Source organism: Pogona vitticeps, chromosome 1, assembly GCF_051106095.1.
Source record: "Pogona vitticeps strain Pit_001003342236 chromosome 1, PviZW2.1, whole genome shotgun sequence".
In the NCBI taxonomy this organism is placed as follows: Eukaryota; Metazoa; Chordata; class Lepidosauria; order Squamata; family Agamidae; genus Pogona; species Pogona vitticeps.
In genome coordinates, this window is record NC_135783.1 from 29,686,799 (window position 1) to 29,708,687 (window position 21,889).

General features: G+C 41.3%; 1 protein-coding gene across 3 annotated transcripts in view; it reads left to right on the forward strand.

The window, feature by feature from the left end:
• Positions 1–12,433, forward strand: part of RPS6KC1 (ribosomal protein S6 kinase C1) — a 126,974-nt gene extending 114,541 nt beyond the window's left edge. For all 3 annotated transcript variants that reach the window (XM_020794630.3, XM_020794629.3, XM_078382945.1), the window contains 3 exons: positions 4,816–4,898; positions 6,480–6,575; positions 11,373–12,433. In XM_020794630.3, coding sequence (XP_020650289.3) covers positions 4,816–4,898; positions 6,480–6,575; positions 11,373–11,483 — 290 coding nt within the window. In that variant the 3' untranslated portion in view covers positions 11,484–12,433. The remainder of the gene's footprint in view (positions 1–4,815; positions 4,899–6,479; positions 6,576–11,372) is intronic.
• The last annotated feature ends 9,456 nt before the right edge of the window (positions 12,434–21,889 follow it).

Consider the following 21,889-nt stretch of genomic DNA (forward strand, 5'->3'; position numbering starts at 1 on the left):
CACAATGGCCTTATTAGGATTTCAGAATGCTATGATGTCAGGCTGGTGTAGGGTGCCATTCAACCAAAATCAAAGCGGAGGAATGGCTCTAAGTTTGGCATTCCATGGATCAAGGATAGCAAGCAGAGAATCTGGAACAGGAAAAGAAAAGGTTATGTTTTAGTTTTGGAGAAATGAGCACACAAATCCCAGTGGCAGGATCACTATGTTCAGTGCACAAAGCTGGGAAATATGTACAAATGGCCTGACTTAAGAGTGATGTGATAAGTATTTCATCACTAATTATTTTAGTTGTCAGGAATAAGTTAATTTCAAAATTAGCTTTTTAGAGGTCTTTTTGAAAGGCGTTTTGACAGGAACATCCCAGATTTGAAGCCATTTTTAAAAATCAACCCTAAATTAGCAAGGGAAGTCATCCTTAGTTTTATCTTTTGTATTTTTATAAATATTTCCAAGGTGTAGTATCAGAATTGGCCAGTAAAGGACCTAAGCAGGGTTTGGGGATGGAGAAACTCATCAGGGAATAATGAGTATTGCATTGTTTGCTGACAGAGAACACACTTCTTGTTAAAAAGCTTCTAGGTTTAATCACCAGGAAATGTTAGGCAAGAAACCTGTCTGATACCCTGCAGAGCCACAGAACTAAAAAAGAAAAAAAGGTGAGAGCCAGAGGAGGGCAAAATATTGTGGCACCAAAGACAAGTTTGTTTCAGTGTGAGCTTTCATAGATCAAACTGCACACGCTGAAATAAAACCCTTAGTCTTTAAAGTGTCACAATATGTTGTCTTTCTCTCATCATCGAGTAGACCAGATAGGCGGGGTATAAATCAAATAAATAAATAAAATAAATAAAAATTATCTTTAAAAAATAGTTTCCCAACATGCTGAGACAGGTTAATATGGCTACTTCTTTGAAAACTACTCGATAGAGCTGATAATGCTGAGATAGTGGTACCAACTATTTGACTAAATATAAAGCGGCTTCCTGTTCTAGTCTTAATTAGCATGGATTATTGGATATCCACGGCAGTTACATCATTCCCATTCACTCAGTGGGTTTCCTCTAGTTGTGGACCACAGATTAGATGCAGCCCTTAAATTTATGGGCTGGGTGTGTTTGTTATGTAAAATGATTCGGCTGATGTGAATAAAATGGCTTCATGAGGAAGAACCCCGTACTTAAGTTTAGATTAACCTCAACATTAAAGCTTCTTTTTGGGACAGGGAGTAGAGATGGGCATGAACTTCAGTTTGGCTCGGTTTGGTGTGGTGTCCACCCAGGTGTTCTGTGGGCACCATGTGCTTCCCCCCCCCCCACCGCCTCCACATGATCTCATACTCACTGGCTGTAGAATGCTTCCCTCCCACTCCTTCTCTACATGGTTGCCTACTCACCGGCAGCGCTGCAGGCCTCCTGGCTCTACCTCCTTGTCCGAGTGAATGATCGTGCAGAAAAGGCAGCGGAGGGAAGCGTGTTGCAGTCAGTGAGGGGGTGGTCGCGTAGGGGAGGGAAGCATGGAACATTTGTGTGGCAGCTGCACCAAAGCGGGCCAAACTACCAAACCATGGTTCATGCCCGTGTCTAATAGAGAGAGCTTTTTCTCCATGTACGATTATATTTTGCTGGTTGCGTTGTACATCATTTGAAAGCACTTCATAGTTCATAGTTTTCTAATATCTATCGTGTGATGCACTTTAAGAGTTAAGATGACTGTGCAGACAATATACCAAGCCTATTACTATCAATGGGTTGCAGAGGAAATAATGTAAAGGAAAGAATATATAGCAAATGTTTACCGGCAGCTTTCTCCATGATTAAGGCAAATATCTTCCATTTAGTTCTGTAAGTGGAAACAGTCAACCAGCAAGCATAGAAACACTGAGAGTTGGAAGAGTGAAATGAAAGGTCATTTAGCCAAAGCAGATGAAGGCTACAGTTCTGTGCAGAGTCACTTGAAACTCAGACTTATTAAATTCAGCAAGGCTTTCTACTGAATAAAAAACAGGATTAGGTGTTTACACTGCAGTCCTGTGCCTCTCCAAATTCAACGGGACTTGGTCCCGTGCAGCTGCTCCTTTACCCATTGAGACACTGTCTTAGTGCACTTAACTGTTCTATTGCTGGTTTGTGTTGATTTTGGCTTTTTTGAAATCTTGTTTGTATAAAGAAACTTACATGTCGTAATACTTCTGTTATTGCATTGGGTTTACCATGTTTGAAAGCAATTTTAAATTACCTAACTACATGATTTACATCTAACTGCATTTTGGGGGGTGGAAAGTGGGTTGTTTTTTTTAAAAAAATAACACTTTTTAAAAACTTCTTTTGGCACATGTAAATGCCTGTGCCAGAGTAAACAGTGTGTGGGGTTTGCTGAAATGGGTGCCAAGTACAAGGGTTTTGGACTGCAGTCTTCACTCTCTCCCGCCCCACATCCAATCTTATTTTATCGCTGCCTCACTCTAGTGCTATGCCAGTTCAAAGCTTATATAGAAATTTTAAATATTAAAAAGCATGAGGTGACTGGGGACAGGCTGCTGCTGTGATGCTGTCACTCCTACAGTTGTACTAAAAAGTCCTGTTCTTGCTCCCTTGACCTCCTCTGGTGCACCAGTGGAAGGAGCCCCGAAGCTGCCTCGTCTGCCATGGAGTGAGGATGGCTTTGTGTCTTGCTGAGAACCTACTCCGCTTTCCTCTCCTCCCTGGGTTGATGCCCCATCCTTGAACCTCCCCCTTGCCAGAACGTGGGACTGTGCCCCCTCCCTCCCTCCCTGGCTCCATGTTGTTCCTGGTGGTTGGAACAAGCCAGCTTCCACAAGAATGCACACACACTAACATAAAACCATTTGCTGTTCTTTTGATTTCTAAAACAACCCGAACCGACTTCCAATTTAATTCAACTGTTCAGTTGTGCCCTTATATTTGAATTTTGCTTTTTCGTGTTCATGCATCTCAAACACAAACAACACAACTTTGAACCGTATTTTTTAAGCCATTCTCTTTTCTGAATATATAAAAAGAGGCTTCTAAGTAGGGCACCACTCCAAAATGTTCCTAGTTTGAAAGGCTTTGTCTGGGGGCATTTAGTAATGAAGTGTGGCTTGTTGTGAGTCATAATTACCTTTTGTCCAGAACACTCCTAGGGCAGCGTCAAAGAACAGCTCCCCCCATTTGCCTGAATGCTGCTACGTCTTCCATTGCATGCTCAGAGCCATTTACCAGAGGTTCTACACAAACATAATTGTCAACCATGATTGAGCACTAGACCTAACTACCTAAAGACTAATAGCAATCCATACTAAAAACATAATTAAAATGAGTTTGAAAGTTTTGGCTCATGTTAAACTTTCAATATTGCATCTGTATTGAACAGGCTATGGCTTGGGTATGTTCTAGCCTATCCACCTATTCTGCACGCAAACTAGTAGGTCTTTCTCACAAGTAAATGTGCATTGCATTACAGCCTTAGTTACTTTGAATTTGTCTACTGTAAATTTTCCCCTCGTTTTTGTTCCCCTCTATGTGGTTTCTGGAGGTAGGCCATAGGGCAGCAAACTAACCATGTTCTAGTGTTTTGTGGAAGAAAGAGTTCCAGTCATGGTTAATGCAACAAACCATGTTTAGTGCTTTCCATGTACAAATGTTAGCTGTATTAGGCGGTTGAACAAATGGTGGAGCAGGAATGAGCAAAGATCAGAGCTCCTCTGGATCTTTGGTTCATTAACTAAGTTAATAAGTTAATTAGATTACAAGTAGTTAGGCCTTGCTAATAGGATTTAAATGTATTAAAATCCCTTTAGAGATGAACCAAGGAATGATAAATTTATCGCCTTTGGAAATAATAGTACACAATAATAATGTACGGTGTCTCTGTAATACAATTTAAGCTTCACAGAATCACAGTAAAAGTATGCATGAACTCTTGCAGTTCCTGCAAAATTACAGAACTCTAAATATATTACTGACATACAGCAGCGTCCAGAGTCTTACCTGTTGGCATCAGGAGTAGGGGAGTGGGTATAATGTAGACAGCCTGGCAGCTGCAAGCTTCCACTGTGAAATCATTGTCCCACACTAGCATTTTCACTGCATAGAGCGCAAGCAGTTTCCAAGCTGCCCCTAGAAAAATTCTATTTCTTATCATTCCCAGAACAAGATCTGCCAGCAACCCCACTGAGCACCCATGAGATTTCATTTCTTTCTCCTTGTTTTGTAGCATACCCCATCCTGAAATCTCAGGGTAGGCAACAACAGAAGGAGATCATCAAAACACACACACACACCCCATCACTATATTGCTAAAGCCACTTCACCCATCATTGTGGAGAGATAATGACTTTCTCAAGGCTACTCAATGAGCTCCATAATCCTATCCTTTCACCATCAATGTGTGCACTTAAGAGAGGCACCTAGACGACACATTGAAATGTGCTCCAAAGGCCAGGTTCTGCCCTCCAGCATGATGGGAAGAATACATCTCTGTTCAAATTGTGTTGCTCCAAAGAGAACTGACCCAATGCGAAGGAGAAGCTTTGCCCCCATGATTATTAAGGAGAGGACAGTTATTGTGTGCATGTGTATGTTTAAGGGAGAGTAAATATTAAGCCTTGAAACAGTCCCAATTGTTACTTGAAACTGAAAGGCAAATTATTTTGTCTGTCATGATGTGGGGGGGGGGGGGAAGAAAGGCAGCCCACAGTAGGGTGGATAAAGGGCATAACAACTCCAGATCTGCTCCATCAGCATTACAGTCTCCTTGTAAATATGAGTCTACCTGGTCCTTGAATTTTAATTGCAAATGTCTCTGATTTAGAAGTTGGTGTTGTCTTTGAAGAAACAGAGGCCTGTGACTGGTGGAGTCTGGGTGCCCTTCTCTTTGAACTCCTCACTGGGAAGGTAGGCAGCGTTGATTACTGTTCAGCAAAAGTCAGACAGCATGTGTGAGAAACCTAGAGAAAAGCAGCAGTACCTTTATTTATGAAGGTGCAAGATAAAATTTGCTGCATCATACAGAACCCGACCTGGGAAGGGAAATTAAGAGTAACTGATTCTGCTCCCTTATCTTGCTTTGTAGGTGACAAAGGAGCAGTATTTGGGTTAATGCAGACACTATTAAGAAGATATAGGTCATACTGATTTCATCTGAAGCACAAGAAATTTTCCAGAAATGAAAACAGTGTACCCCCTATGAAAATAAAGCATTTAGGTGCAATATGTGCTTAGCAATGAATTCACATTGCTGGGGATAAAGTGGGGATAGGCTTGTGGGCCTGATCATGGTGTTATATGCTGAAGTGAAGGAACCCTTCGTTATTCATAGCAGAACTCTTAAAGTTCTTGTCTTAACTCTTGTGTATGTCTTGGGACTTCCAAAAATCCTGGATAAGCAGAGAAGGCATAGGTGTATAGAAACAATGTGAAGGCTTTGCGTTTTGAGTGCTTGTTTGGCCGAAGATGGATACATCCCCCTGATAAAAGGAAATATAATCATTTCTTCTTATAATGCCTGCTATTATCCCAGAGCTTGAAAAACCTACTGTTTAGGATTACCATCCAAGCATTGCCCACCAGCCTTGTTGGCTGGAGAGGTTCTGGCGAGTTCTGGTCCAACAAAGTAAGCTTTCGAAGCCTTGCCTTTTCCCCTGGACATACTTTTTTGATACTGTGCTGTCTCCGCCTTGAGATGGCAGGGGATGAACAACAGTTCTCATCATCCTTAGACACTGGCATGTTCTCCTGGGTTTGATGGGTATGCCTGCGAGAACAATATCAGGCGAGATATCCCACTTGAGGTGGATTGTGCCTCAGTTCTCTTTACACAGTCCTCTCTGCTCCTGCCACCCAAGATCCCTTTTCTCATAACTCTTTCAGTAACTGCCAAACGTTTTGTTACTTTATGGACAGGGCAAATCACCTTCTTTAGTATCCACACCAATAGCCTGAGAGGTTTTTTTTAAAAAAATATTATTATTTAGTATGTTAGTGTTGTAGATTTACAATGATTGGTGATATTACCAACAGATGCTGTGACCTTTTAGCATTCTTAAGCCATCAGTTTCGTACACAAGCACGGATACTCTGTCTGCAGCCAAAATCCTGTCCCCTTATTTACAGCTCTGTAAGGATGATGATGTCAGCAGCAGGAGATTTCCAGAATTAAAGAGTTCCTGCTTCCATCCTGTGGCTTGTCTGACATGTGTAATCAGTCCTATTGTTCATGAGTGTGCCAATAATATCATCACCCTTATGTAGTTGTAATTCATGGAAGAAGATTTCGGCTAATGAAGACCAAATTCACACAACTAGCACCTTCTATGATTCCTTCTTCATATGCATAAATATCCAATACGATACTGACCATAGGTTTAAAAAGCAGAACAAAACTCTGTAATTGAGAGTTCAGAAATGTATGTTAACTTTATCTGCTTTCATTATATACCTTAACAATATATCCCATTTATTCCTGATTTGCTGTAGACTCTTGTGGAGAGCCATCCAGCAGGAATAAATACTCATACCTGTTTGAACTTGCCAGATCACATCTCAGAGGAGGCCAGATCACTTTTGCAGCAGGTAGGTCCCTCAAGAATGTATGTGATTATGTACTAAGCTCACAGAGATTCTTGTTTGAAGGGCTGGATGTTATCTCGCTTTTTAAAACAGGAGCCATATTTTGAGATTAGTCAAGATTGATGTCAGAGGGAAATTCCCTTTGAAGCCAAGCCGAATAAGGGAGGTTGAACCACCACACAAGCATAGTTGGGGCAAAGGTTTAATGTTTCATTCTTTTCACTTTACCCCACTCCACCTTACAGCTGCTGTTTGCTTTCTTTAGAAAAAACCACAACAATATTTATTAATTACATGAATAGTGTCAAATCAGTCACATTGGTTTTTGCCATTATACCTTCTGCCTAACATGTCATCTCTTTCTCCTTCTTTTCTCAGATGCTGTTTAAAATATATCCAAATACAAATAGGGCTGGATTTTGCACTAATTTAGGCTTTACACTTGATCCAGTTTAAGAAGCCTTGTAGCTTTCCTAACATGTATATTATTTAAACATATTTTTGTTATTTTTAATATTCATGTTGCTGATGCTGTTGCTGTTTTGTATCCAGAGGCTCCTCAGATTCATTAGATGGTAACTTTCTTAGCCAGTGGTAAAAGAAGCTCTGAGTTCTAGCTCAATACTACAGTGGGGTCTCTACTTAAGAACGTCCCTACTTAAGAACAATTCCACTTAAGAACAGCTCCATTTGCTAAATTTTGCTTCTACTTGAGAACAAAAATCCTGTTCTTTTTTTAACCTTAGGTCATCTTAGGTTAAAAAAAAGTTCTCCCCCTAGTGGTAGAGTACGTATTAACCAGCTTTGCATTAGTTCCTATGGGAACTAATGCTTCAATGTACGAACGCACCTCTACATAACAAAAAAACAGCCAGAACAGATTAATTGGTTTTCAGTCCATTGCTTCAAAATTAGCTTCGTCAGAAGTGCTTTTAACACTGTTCCCTGACCTAAGGGGGGGGGGGAGAAAAATATCCCCGTCTAGTGGTAGAAGGCGGAATAGCAGCTTCCCATTAGTTTCTATGGACGGAAAAGAGCAGATACAGATTAAATGGTTTTCAATGCATTCCTATGGGAAATGCAGATTCTACATAAGAACTTTTCCACTTGAGAACCACCTTCCAATACGGATTAAGTTCTTAAGTAGAGACCCCACTGTATTTGGAAGATCGCACTTGGCCCTCTCTTTCATTAAGCTTTAAATTACTCAGCTTATGCATAAATCCAGCACTGTATGTTTGGATGCAGATCTGAGACTGTAACAAATGATCTACGAATTAACCTAGTGAAATTCCTTGTGTCGCTATTTGCTCAGCACAGAAATTCTTCAATTTTTGTTCTTTATCCCATGAAATGGAAGCAAACAGTAGCATTTGGGACTATACATCCCATAATTTCTAGAGATCCCACCTACAGGACCCAGGCCTTACAGACATCTACATTGTGTGACCTGGAGAGAAGGTGTAGCTGGCAGGCTTCATGCCTTGCATAGGCCTAACTTCCTGTTTGAAAAAGAAGATGGCTCAGTGGTTGATGGAAAGCTTCCTTTTCAAACTGGAAGATAGGCCTATGCAAGGCATGAAACCTATCAGACAGGACTTCTCTTCAGGGGAACACAATTTAAGTTTCTGTAAGGTCTGGATTCTACATGTGGGACTCCAAGATAGGAGAATGATGGGATTTGTAGTACAAGAAATATGAAATTCACACACCTAGCAGACAGTGCTCTATAATCTAGAGGAATTAATGCTTAATGGAGTGGTCTGTCAAAGTTCTACAGCCATAAATACCACCCAAGTCCCAAATGTTATGTTATGTGCTGTCAAGCCAGAATCGACTCATAACGACCCTAATATGACTTTGAAGGTAGGTGAAATATTTAAGGAGTGATTTTTAACAGTTACACACTCCCAGTGAGCTTCCATGGCTGAGTGGGGATTCCAACGCAGGCTTTCAGAGTCCTAGTCTGTCACTCTACCCACTACATCACATTGGATATTCCTAAAGTCACATTTAGCCACTTTTATTTGTCTAAGCAGACAAAAGTGGAGCCCCAACCAGCACGGCCAGTTATAAAAAACCCCCAACAAAACAAAACACGGGGATTTGTAGTCAGAATGCCAGAGGGCCAGAAATTCCTGATTCTTGTTTTAAATTGTGATTTGTCTTTGCAAGTTATTAAGGAATTACTGAGAATTCTAACAGATGTCTATAGCTGTGCTCATGAAAATATAATAAAGAACTAGGTTTACTACGGAATTTGAGTTGGCCATCTCTGCAAAATTTTGCCTGCGCAATGGGAATGATATCACCAGCAAGAGCACCAGATTGCTGCTCATTAAAGATTCCTTTTTTTCAAATTCAGGGTCCATGCAACTTTGTCTTATTGCGTATAAGTCATATGCATTCTGAAATTTTAGTTAGCAGCAATCTGCCACTGCTAGTGAGATCATTCCCACTGTGCAGGCAGAACTATGCAAAGAATAATAACCACTCAGCTAGGTCTTGAAGAAGGCCCTTGCAGAACTTTTTTTTAAAGTAGGGGACAAGAATTAGTACAACTCCAGGAATTACCTAGTCAACAAATAGCCCAGTATACTAATATTTGCCATCGTGGGTCCTTTGCTATGGGTTATCTGAGGCTAAACACCTATTAACATTAGCACAGGGAATGCAATAGTTTGTATTCCTGTGCAATCAAGATCAAAAATTTCATCCGTTTTACAGAACCTCATAAAAAACTGGCAGTTTTCCTTCCCCCACAACAAAGAGACTGAGAAGTGGAATTTTACCACTGGCATCTTAGAAATGACTGTGAAAGCAATACATAGCAACATTGGGCTCCTCTGAGATTTTAAGCTGGGCCATTTACTCTTTCCCTCCACCCGAAGTTCAAAGTCACCGGTGTCAAAAAGGAAGTGTTCCAGGCCTTGCTGCACGTGGCTGACTTACCGGTCAAAGGTTCTGCCCCACTGGCTAGTAAATCAACCTTCTGTTGTGTGTCTATCCAAGGAAACTACCATTCATTTGTGAGGAAGCTTGGTCAGGAAAAGGAAAAAGGGAGTCTTGGCATGGCTAGCCATTTGTCATTGTGATTTTCCTCTTCCACCCCCGTACAGGTTACTTGGGTCAGCCCATCACTGACTGCCTAGGAGAGGAACCGTGTGCAGAGCTATGCCAAAGGTGTCCCGTGACACAGTTTCCAAAAGCAGTGACCTCAATTTTTCTTTGGAAAAAAAATAGACTTTCTCCCTATGCCCCCAATTACATCCACCAGAATTTAGAACGCAGTATTATTTATTTTTGATTGCCTAAAGATTTACATGCCGTTCTTAAGGCTGTCTTAACTGGCACTCTGTGTACAAGGTACTTTTCAAAGGGAGTGCCAGCCAGCATAATAACCCGTGTGTTTTCGAACCTTGTAGATGGAGCACAATTTATTCTGCATTTCCTTTCTGAGATTAAAGTTCTTTTTCGTGCAAAGGAGGGGAAACCTTCAGAACATACATTTCTTTGCACTTAACTTCCCCACCTGCTGTCGCTTGTTAAATTTTCCAGAGGACGGAGGAGTGACAGTGTCTGCTTATATGCTGGCTCATGTATATTCACAAAAAGAGACTTGTTTTGCCGTCTGAGTTATCTTTGCCAAGGGAGGTTAGTGGGATTTTAAGTGGCAGAGCCCACTTAAGATGTGCAAATGAATACATTTTATCGGGAAATTTCTCACTTTGATTACTGGATGTATGCATTTGAAGACATGCACCCTAAAAAAAAAAAATACAGAGAACTCCTAAATGACAATTGGAGGTGGGGAGTTCCATTATACTATAGTCAGTCCTTCAGAGGAAACCCAGAAATGAAATTATTCTTTTGAACTGTTTATTTAGAATGCGACAAGTCTCATAAGATGGCAAAATGTAAACTTCGGGTGCTTTATACTTAGTAAATATTTTCATGCCTCTTTGCTGGTTACTTCTTTTCAAGCAATCATTTTCCATCAGACACTGCAGATATGAAGAGATTCTGCCATTCTTTTCTACATATATATTCATATATATATATTTTGAATATGCTGTAGACTTCTTCCCCAATGTAAAGTAAACAAGTTGTTTAGTTTTAATAAATGTTGGCAGTCATCTGCTACACTTTCTTTAAGGACTTAGCTGGACAGTTCCCTGCTTCTTTTGAAGCATGTATTTAAGTTAGGTGATATATATATGTATAACAATTTAAATCTGAATGCAACAAGCACATGTTGGCTGATACCGGGATCATAATGTATATGCTTACCAGGAAGTTGAGATTGGTTGTGGATCTCCGTAGACCCATGCTTCATGCCAGTCCTGAGTCTGTTGACATAGCATATGGAAAATGATTCTATATAGATATGAGCAAGCTATAACTGTAGCTGTTAGCTGAAGAAGGACATAATATCCTTTGCCAGTGTGCTGTATCAAATGCAATCTGGCATTTTCATTCTAGCAGTGAACAGCGTGTCACCTTTCCAGATGTTGTAGCACCATGAACAAGTGTGGATGGTGGCCCTCCAGATTATTTGGCCTACGACTCCTATCACTCCAGCCAGTTTAGCCAACAGTGGAGGATTATGGGAGTTGTAATGTGGAAACATCTAGAAGGCCATTAGTTGCCCCTTCTTGGAACTAGAACTATTATCAAACCTGACACATTGGCTGTATTTGCTGAGGCTGATGGGAGATCCAACATCAAAACAGTTGTATCTGCCCCTCCCTGTTTTATTTACCTGAACTGTACATCTTATGAACTCTGTTTTGTCTTAAGCTTTTGCAGTTCAATTCTGTGGAACGTCTTGGTGCTGGAATGGCTGGCGTAGAAGACATAAAATCTCACCCTTTTTTTGCCCCAATCGATTGGGCTGAGCTGACCAAGTGAACAATCCAGCAAGGCTTCTGCTCGTGCCTGTCGGGACCTCTTGACACCTGAGAGGACCTTTGGGGGCTTATTGTAAAGACCTTTGGATCTCTCAAGCATGGATTTGGACAATTGCACCCGAATGACAGCTGTTCCACTTAGAAAAATAAATCATAGTCTATACTGAATTTACTGCTTTTTAGGCTGGAATGAGAAGCCTGCCACTGAAACATCCCATTTGTCATAATGTTTTGGAAATGTGGCATCATCATGTCATACATTTGTACACTCCGACTTCACACGAGATAGAGAAGGCATGAAGAGGAGAGATTCAATGCAGGATCGACATGTCCGACAGAAACCTTGTGCTTGTGATCAGCTCTGGCCTTTGTGAGGACTTCTGTAAGCAAGAAAGCACTCCTCGTGTTTACTTTTTTAAAAAAATTGTTAATAGTATGAACTGCCCATTGCACATGCCAGCATTTATTGTATATGCCAGCAGCAAAGCGCCCCTCCTTTTTTATAATGTCAGTATGCTTTCCCCCTAACTGAAGTATAGCTGAGGTGGGTGGGAACTTGGGGAACGAATAACTTATTGAAGGCATATATGCTCAATAAAATACTGTGGTGCTTCTGCAAGACTTGACATGTAATATGTGTGTCTTCAAGTGAGCCTGGCGGGGGGACAAAAACTGTTTTGCAGTATCATGCAGCGTAATTTCAAAATGGTTGTTTATCATCATCTGTTGAAAGATGCTAGAGAGTCGTCCCACTGTTGTTGTCTCCATGCTTTACTGGTTGTGCACTCACTCTTTAACATCCTTGTGCACTCACTCTTTAACCTCAAGTGAATTATATGCTTTAAAGTCACTCCAAGGCAGGAAGTCTTTTCCCACAGCCAGATAATGATGGCATTAGTAATTTAACATGGACAAAGGAAAGAGGATGCTGAATAAATGTATGAATATAAATGGTGCTGTTTTATTTAAGCTGAGTTACCACTCTTCAGTGTGAGAGAACATGCATTGGTCTGCAATGTTATTGGACTACAAACTCCATCTATCCTAGCTGGCATAGTCAATGGTGAGGGAAGATGGGAATGATAGTCGAACAGGATTCAGAATGCCACACTTGCACAATTACTTGTATAGAACATTTTAGGTTTGATCTGTACAGGCAGGTAAATCAAGCTCTACAATCCTCTTACCCCTGTAGAATCTCTGTAAATCAAACTGTGCAGCTTTCCTGAGCTTGTAAATTCTCCAGTTACTGGTGGAGCTTCGGATGCTTGATGCTTTACTGGGTGAAATGCTGCCTGACTAGAATCTGTCAGACAGAAAGATTCTATTCCAACCTTTCACTAAAACGCTTCTTCTTATGAAGGCAATTTTCATTCATTTGTTTTATCTCCTTTTTCGTTTACGTTGGGAACATTTGTGGGTTGATATCTACAGAATGAAACTACATAGACCCAAAAATTCAATATTACATTTTATTTACATCTGTACATAGGCTGTAAGTTATGAAGGTGTTATTTTTTCTGCTCCTAGATTCATTTCTTCCCTGTTTTTTCTGTAAAAACCATTTAGAAGTTTTAAAAGAGGTAGTCATGTTAGTCTGAGCTAGCATATGAAAGAAAATAAAGAATAAAAAAGACAAAAACATTATGGCACCTTAATTACTATATTTTAATTTGAGCTGTCTGAGGAAGTGCACTTGTTCAAAAAAACCCTCATATTAAAATATAGCAGTTAGTCTTTAAAGTGCCACAACATTTTGTCCTCTTTTTAAATTTTTCTTTTGTTCTATGGCCTGACAGATTGTATGTGTGTTTTTACTCTTGTGAACCCTCCTAAGGAGGAGAGAGACTTTGGAATAATTGTGCTTAGATTTGAGAGATCTTGTATTAGATTATCCCACCAAGAGACCAGATACTTGTGGGAAATCCACAGCTAGAATATAGGCAAAAAAGCTTGCTGAACCCTTGTAGCCGCAGCATCTTATATAAAAAGTCATCCTGTCTTCGCTACTGGAGGAAAAGTACCTGAGTCATGTCTGGTAGCCATCATCAGCCTTGTCCTGCATGAATTCGGCCAGTCCTTTCTACAGCCATTCAGTTTGGCTGCCCAAACTATCTGAGCATTCATACAGTACACTGGGATGCTCATCCACAATTATCTGTCTCTTGCTTATTCTTTCTTTCCCTCAGCTTTATCCGGAGAGCAAAGGGCAAATTCCTGTACTAAAGGGCTTTTCGGGCTTTTCAACAACTGTTGCTGCTCATCCGACTTCATATGTTAACCTTACATTTTTATGAGTCTTTCCCCCAAGTGCATCTGATCAGGCGACATCTGCTAGACACCAGAACTGGGCATTAATGTAAAGTGGAAAAGGAAAAGACTTCATTTAACCAAAGGAAATCTGGGGGCTCTGTTCTTTTTTCCTTTTGAAATTGTCCTGCTCCCGTTTTCCCCTGCTGTCTCTCTCTCTTGTGATGGAAAAAAAACCCCACAAATCATAAGACTGTAAAAACACTGTGGGCTACAACTAGGTCACCAGTAGAATGACTACTATGGTGGGCTGTCCAACATGACATCATCCTCCAAAACTTCATCTGAACAAAATCATTCCATGGCTCCATAACAGGAACTCCCCTCAGGTAAGCTGCAGAAACAGCTTCCTGTGCTGAGGGGTGAGGAAATTTCTGAAGCTGAGAGAAATAAAGAGCTTCCTTCCAGCAGTGCCCTCATTTTGAAGGTGACTATCCCCCTAGGGTGACATTGTAGACATTACTGTTAGCAGCCTGTTACCATTGGTCTTATCCCTTAAGCTACTAGAAGATCATTAGCTTTCTAAAAATTTGACATTGTCCTCATATTGTTGTTATTTTGGCCAAAATCCTGTTATCCTCGTATAAGAAAGATCACACCAGTCTTTGTAGCAAATTGCTGCTTGTTAACGAGGTGCTGGCTATATTGCTGGCCCTGCACCTCATTATGAAATCAGGCATTCGGCAATGAACACAAATAGCATCTTGTTTGAGAGCAACAATTTGACATCAAGACTTGCAAGATTTTCCTTATGCAAGGATAAATCAGCAATAGGATCCTGGCCTATATTACTATTAGGATTTTGTCTGAAATTTTTTACACAACGAAAGTTACTAAAGAAATGCATGATATAAAATAGTAATAAAATAATATGAAACAATTAGGAACAAGAAAATATGGCTCAAATAGAACAAATGAAGAGTGAAGAGAATAAGCATGCTGGCAAGTGTGATATCCAAAAGGACTTTTGAAAACAGACATTTTAATCTTCTACAAGGGTGACAGAGAAAGAGCAGTATAGCCCTTAGGAAGCTTTTATAAAATTATAAACACACAGATGCACTCTCAAATGACATTGTCATCAAGGCCTCCTTAGTCAGGCTTCCTGAACCAGCTGTATTGGCTTACCTCTCTCATCATCTCTACAGCATAGAAGTTGAATGTTCAACCACATCTCTGAAAAGTTACTCTTTTTAAGAAGCTAACTCCCAGAATCCTCCAGAAATGGTGGTTGGGGATTCTGTGAGGTGTAACTTTTCCATGCTCTGAGCCCAATGTGTCTGGAGAATACCAGACTGGGAAAGACCTAATCTTGAATCATGAGGTGGGATCTCTTTTGCTTCAGCATGAACAGAACACCTGCAGGAAATGCTCTTGGTGCATTATTACTACACAGGTACAATTCACTCCAAAGTTAGTATCTGTCTGTCTGTCTGTCTGTCTGTCTGTCTGTCTGTCTGTCTGTCTGTCTGTCTGTCTGTCTGTCTGTCTGTCTGTCTATCTATCTATCTATCTATCTATCTATCTATCTATCTATCTATCTATCTATCTATCTATCTATCTATCTATCTATCTATCTATCTATCTATCTATCTATCTATCTCCAAGCTTGCAAAAGTTAAAAAAAGTAAGAAAAACGTAAAAGTAAAAAAAACCTCCTTAAAGGTAGGGTGAACAGTAAAACCTCCAAATAAGGATTAAGCATGCTCAGTGGCCATGGAATGCTGAGACTATTGAAGGACTGAGGATGGAAAAGTTGGAAAAGGAAGAATCTACAGAGCGTCTTGAAAAATGTTGGTGGCTGGATCAGGAACATTCCATGTTGCTACAGGTTTTACTTACTCCTATGAGATTGTTTGTAAATAGAAGGAAATGGTCTAAGGCAGGAATGAGCAATGATGGTCCTTTGAGCATTTTTTAATTACAGTTCTAATCACCCTTCATCGTTGGGTGTGTTTATAAGGATTGATGGGAGTTATATAGAGCAGAAAGATCTGAAGGGATATTTGCCCATCTCTACCATAGGCATCATGTAGAAGAGCTTGAGGATGCTATTGGTTCAACTACTCTGGTCTAAGAGAGAAGACAGCAAAAAGGAGCCTATAGGAGGAGAAGTAGCAGAAGGGTTCTGAGAAGACAGAATGAAATGAGCTGGGGGCTGGTGGAGGTGGTAGAAGAGCTTCTTGGAAAATGCAAAGAGGATGAAGAAGGCAACAAATACATGGGATGCCAAGGTGACTCTAACCTCTTGATTTGAAGAATTCATTTGACTCTTTGGGTGTGAATGGATTGTATACACAACTCTGCTTGCCACCCCATTTCTGCACAGCAACCATGGATCTGAAAGTAATTTTCAAAACAGAACGAACCCTACTTCTTTTTGTTATGTAATGCTAAGTCACTTTCTGCTTATGCAGATCTTACACATTCATGACCTCAAAAAAATCCAGTTCCTGGATCATATCTTGTCCGTAGCAGTTTCTCCACCCTGATCCACCCAAACTGTTAGACATGGAAAGGATAACATATAACAGCTGTCCTTATGTTTTCCATGCTATAGTTAATAATAGCCCTGGAGAAGAATCATTTGGATCACACATAAATAGAGAAGATTAGATCCTACAACCATGAAGTCATAGCTCCCCCAGTCCTAATCAGAGGTATTCTGCAACTGCTTTCAACAAAAGGTGGTTACATATAGAGATCTTGATAGGTCTTGTGAAAGGATTCAGACCCCCCCCCCAAGCTGGTGATCTTTCTAAACTGCTGGACCCTAAGCAGGGATTCCAATTTCTTTAAACACACATGAGTTCTGGCTGAAAAAAAAATCCACCTAGCTTAAACTTATCCTTGCTTCTGTAGTACCTTGGTTTCCAACCTTGGATATCCCAGGTATTCTTGGACAGCAACTCCCAGAAACCCCAGCCAGCACAGCTAGTGGTGAAGGTTTATGGGAGACGCAGTTCAAGAATACCTGGGTTACCCAAGGTTGGGAACCACTGCTCTAGTAAGGTGGAGGTGGCATAGAGGGGCGGGGTAAAAATCGAATAAATAAATAAAATAAATACATGGCTCACCCAACCCACTTTATTGTCACAACAGCACTGAGGGATAGGTGAAGGCCAGTGAAAGGGTCAGGATCGCCTGAAGAACTCCATGATTTAGACAGAGCTTGAGTCTGGATCTTCCTATTCCCACTCCAGGACTCTTGACTGTTGCACCACCCAGGCATCGGAAGTAAGTGTGCGATTTCCTTTCCAGCTTACAGATGTGTATGCAGAGTAATTAGAGTACAATGTGGAATCAAAGTATACTAGAACACACCCACAGATACCCCTCCAGTTGTAAATGGTAAGATCTTTAAAATGCCCATACGAAGAGATTCTCTGTGACAGACTTTGAAATAACAACAGCCAACAGGTTCTTCCCGAAAAAAAGAGACCTAGACTAAATAAGACGCAAAGGGATGGGAAATTTAATGACTACAAGTTCTTGTGATTGTACTGTCATTTGTTTTCTCAAGGACACCAAATGGGAAGCTGAAGAAACAGCAGCTTCCTCTTTTGGGGGAGATTTACGATAGCAATTTCAAGTAATAAAGTGAACGCTTATTTACTTTCGTAGCCGTTTATACTTTATAAAAAGAAGTTGTAATATCAGTTGAGCCCTGCTGTTTAGAAGGAGACGACAAGGAGTATTTAATCAGGAAATGCTTGTAATCTAAATGAGAAGCGTTTAATGCTTGTTTTCTCACAGTTCCCAAGTACAGTATATAGGGTTCAAAATGAAGCAGGCAAGGGAGTGCCAAGATAAAACTGAAGCTGTCATACATTCCTTAAGAGTTCTGAGTATTTTAATACTTTATACTCTGCCGCATTTCACACATGGGGCTTGACAAGATCGGAAAGGAGACACTAATTGGCATAGTGTTGAAATGTTCTGCTCTTCTCCTCCTCCCTTCTTCTTCTACTAGAGGTTGGGTGCCATTATGGCTATTTCGACTTTGCATCTGGCAGTTCTGAGCGGTGATGTTACACTGCATCTGCAACAGTCACCCAGATTCTTGCTCCTTCCTGCACCTTGAATAGTTTCCTGTAGCAATCTGTATTTTTCATTTCTCTTTATGTGAAGGATGTATTCTGGTCTTCTGCATTCTGGCTGGTTTGTGATCCCTCAGTCTTTACTCATATGCCTAGGTAAAGGTTTCCCTTGACAATTTTTGTCCAGTCGTGTTCGACTCTAGGGGCGGTGCTCATCCCCGTTTCCAAGCCATAGAGCCAGCGTTTTGTCCGAAGACAATCTTCCGTGGTCACATGGCCAGTGCGACTTAGACACGGAACGCTGTTACCTTCCCACCGAGGTGGTCCCTATTTATCTACTTGCATTTGCATGCTTTCGAACCGCTAGGTTGGCGGGAGCTGGGACAAGCGACAGGAGCTCACTCCGTCGCGTGGATTCGATCTTACGACTGCTGGTCTTCTGACCCTGCAGCACAGGCTTCTGCGGTTTAGCCCACAGCGCCACTACGTCCCTCTACTCATACTACTCATACTGCTTCATTACTACCAAGTGAGGATTTCAACCCAGGCCTCCTCCAACCCTCTGGTTTGATACATGTAAGGCCATAGGAATAGTGAAGCCTGCTGAACAGAGCAAGCATTACCCTTCTCTTTGGTGAAACTAAGCTAAGGATTTAAGCCATGTCCTCAGTTTAGGTGGCTCGTATTTCACAAGAGTGGTGGGCTCCTTTGGGATTGCAGTATGAACTTAAGAAGAGCTGTTCAAGGGGCTGAACCTTGTCTCCATAATTGGTTTAACAGCTTGGGCAGCATTAATGTTCACCCTAAAACCTGGGATGGATTTACTCAAAGCCACCAACCTCCACTGAGGTCATGTGTTGCTCTGTGAAAGAGAACTGCATGCCTGTTGTCCATGACTCTGGAAAACAGCTCTGTGAAAATCTGCCTTAGAACCTGAGACAAAGATATTTCAATGCCTCGATCAGCAAACCAGTTCTGCAGCAGTATGGATTAAGGGGAATGTCTCTGCCAACTGACATTGAGAAAGCTGCATTTTTGGCCTACAATTCTCAGACTCCTCCAGCCATCACAGCTGCTAGCCCTAGTCTGAAAGAGGAATTTCTCCAGGATCTGTCTGCCTTTGGGTAAATTATTTGATCTGGAGGTCAACCAACAAGACTCTTGTAGCACAATTTGGGGAGATGCACCTAGTGGAAAGTTGTTCACAGGGCAAAACAGATACCAGAGCTGACCCACATTATTTTGCTGTACGAGGCAAAAGAGAAGGTGGAGTCCTCTCCCTTTCCATGTACAGAAATGTACGGGATGGGTAGTTCCATTTTATCTTAACAGTTTTGACAGGATGTCTCCTCCAGTACACCTGATACATCTAGCTAATTTAGAGAGCCCGGGACAAGTTTTGTGGCAGATGGCAACAACAGTGCAGTCCAAGAGTGACAGTCAGGGGACTGACACCTCTGCCCCTCCCAGCTTCTCCCACCTCAAGCCAATGCCTCACTTTGCCTCATGCAGGCGTGAGGAACCTTAGACTCTAGGGCATAATATGGTGCTCCCAACATGTCCCTGGGGCCTCCTTAGAGGTCCATGCCCCTTTCACCATCACACTGCCATTTTGTACTTTGCCAAATTTGGTATGTTTTCTATCCTTCTAAGAGACCTCTCCTGAGGTTTAGTTGCTCATAGTAAGAGGTCTAAGCCAACATAGGCTGAATGCTTTGTCCCATCCTTTTCTTGTTAGTTGCCATCCCTGACACAAGCCTCTACCATAAACCTCTCATAAATTCCATTCAGCTCTTGGACTGAAAGACTTTTCTCGTCCTTACTCTAATAAATATGGCAGACCAGTTCTCATAGAAACCTGCTGCATTCTTCAAGAACCAAGGACAAACATAAACTGAGAGGATGGGGGGGAGGGTTGGAGGTGGCAGCAGCGGTGGTAAATCTGTTTTATTATTTAGCTCCAGATGCACTGCATTCCTCGTGCCCTTGCTGCCGGGCCAGTGAGAACTAATATGAGAACAGAAGAGATAATACTCCTGAGCTTCTGTGGATGGGTGACAGCTTAAGGCAGTGCTCCAGCTGTTGGGGACCACAGGCCATTGTTCTCCAAAGACAGTTCGACCTCCATCTTCTTGGCCAGCAAAGTCCTCCATGAGGATTAACACTCTCATGCTGGAGGGTGGATCTGGCCTTGTTGCTGGGCACCAGCAGAAAGATGGAGAGGAGGCGGGGGCACAATCACCCAGATTCTTCTGCAGCTGTAAACCCAAGATCCTAGGTTTGGCTGATCTGGGAAAAGCCCTTCTGGGGGAAGTAAACCACACCGGCCAGCTGGCAAATGATCTGGCTAGGGAAGCCTAAAACTGAATTAGAGAAGGGCCAGCCAAGAAAACAACAGATGTCGTGATGGTCAGAGTCTCTTTCAAAAAAACGGCAATGCACAACCTCTTTCTAATTTGACTGGGGGTTAATAAGCAGCGTCTTTCCTGGATAGTCTTGCCTTGGCACTGTGCAAACTTCTGAGCAATTCTCTTTCCCCCAAATATGATGGAAAGGCAAATTAATTGAATTATAGGCACTAATACACAGGAAGAGGTTTAGTTGATCATTTTGTTCGGCAAGGTTTCGCACAGCAAGGGCAAGAGGCAGCCACTCTGAACCCTTTGCTATTTTGTTTATCATATATAAGGCACTTTGAAATTGTCTTGCAGAGTACTTTGTGGTACATAGTGTGAGAGTATGATGCCTTCACAACACCACTATCTATACCTCTCATTATCTGAATAAAGGGCACCACATAGTCAAGTTGTTAAATTCTAAGAGAGGATAGGAAATGAAATGGCACTGGACAAACTTTGATAGATCTCCCAGGATCTTTCCATGACTAGTGCTAACTGCATGACCCTTTATCTGGACTGGGCAAAACCAGGCCATAATTTTCAGGTAATGGACCTTCATGGGAGCTAAGGTAGTTCAAGAAGGTTAAGAGATGGTTCAGTGAAAAGACAATGGGAGATTTTTGGGAACTCATCAAAGTTGACAATGGGGGATTCTGAGAGCTGTAATCTTAAAAAGTAAATTTTGAAGTTCTAATTGCAATTTCTGTGGGTCAAATTAGAGAATTTATTTAGCTTGTATGTAGAAAAAGTGCTCCCTTGAGTGATGAAAGGGGTCTGCTTGTCGGTCACTTGCTTTTGCCCACTTACACCTTTTTACTTAGTGTACTTTATTTTGTAATTGGTCATTGGCAATAAACAGAGACTTAAACACTCTGAGGAAATCCTAACATCAAAGAGAACACACATTTCCCTATATGTCTAGTTTGACCCTCAGACAGCTGACTTCAGTGGAGTGTGGCTCGTTGTCTAAGCTAAGGGTATCTTGACTGCTGTGTTAACGGTAACCGTGAATGAAGAACTTCTTATTTGGCTTCTAATTGTAGGTAGTAACTTTTAAATAGCTCTTTCTCATGCTTCCTTCATTATTTAAAATTTACATGTCTCTTGAAATTGGCTAGAATTGGCTAGAAATTGGCTACACCAAGGTACTTCACTTCTCACCAATTAACTGATTAATGAAGGAGCGGAGTCCATACACTGAAGATAAAGTGTGACAGGGAAATCCCAACCTAAGGTTGGCTGTGCATATGAGCCTCTGACCCCAACATACTTGTCACACTACTTCATATTAGGGGTGGGAATGACATGAACTGTTGGCCATGTGTGGCCCACAAGGGTATGTCTGTAGCCCATGCTAAGTCTGAAGGTGGTAGAAAACAGACCCTTCATCCTCCAATGTTGTCTATTTTTCTTTATATGTTTCCTGAAATGGAAGAATAGCCATACCATGAATGCAAAGTCTGTCATCATCAGATAAATAATAAAATGAGCCTCGGAAAAAGAAAATGAAGAGAAAGCAAAGCCAGTCATTCTTTACATGTATTTGGACTTCATGCTAAGGACAAAATAAAATTTCTTTTCTATTTCAGAGGTAGTTATTTGTGGAAAAATATGTATATTTCCCTGAAAAATAAGGGAGAGCAGTGCAGTTCTATGCA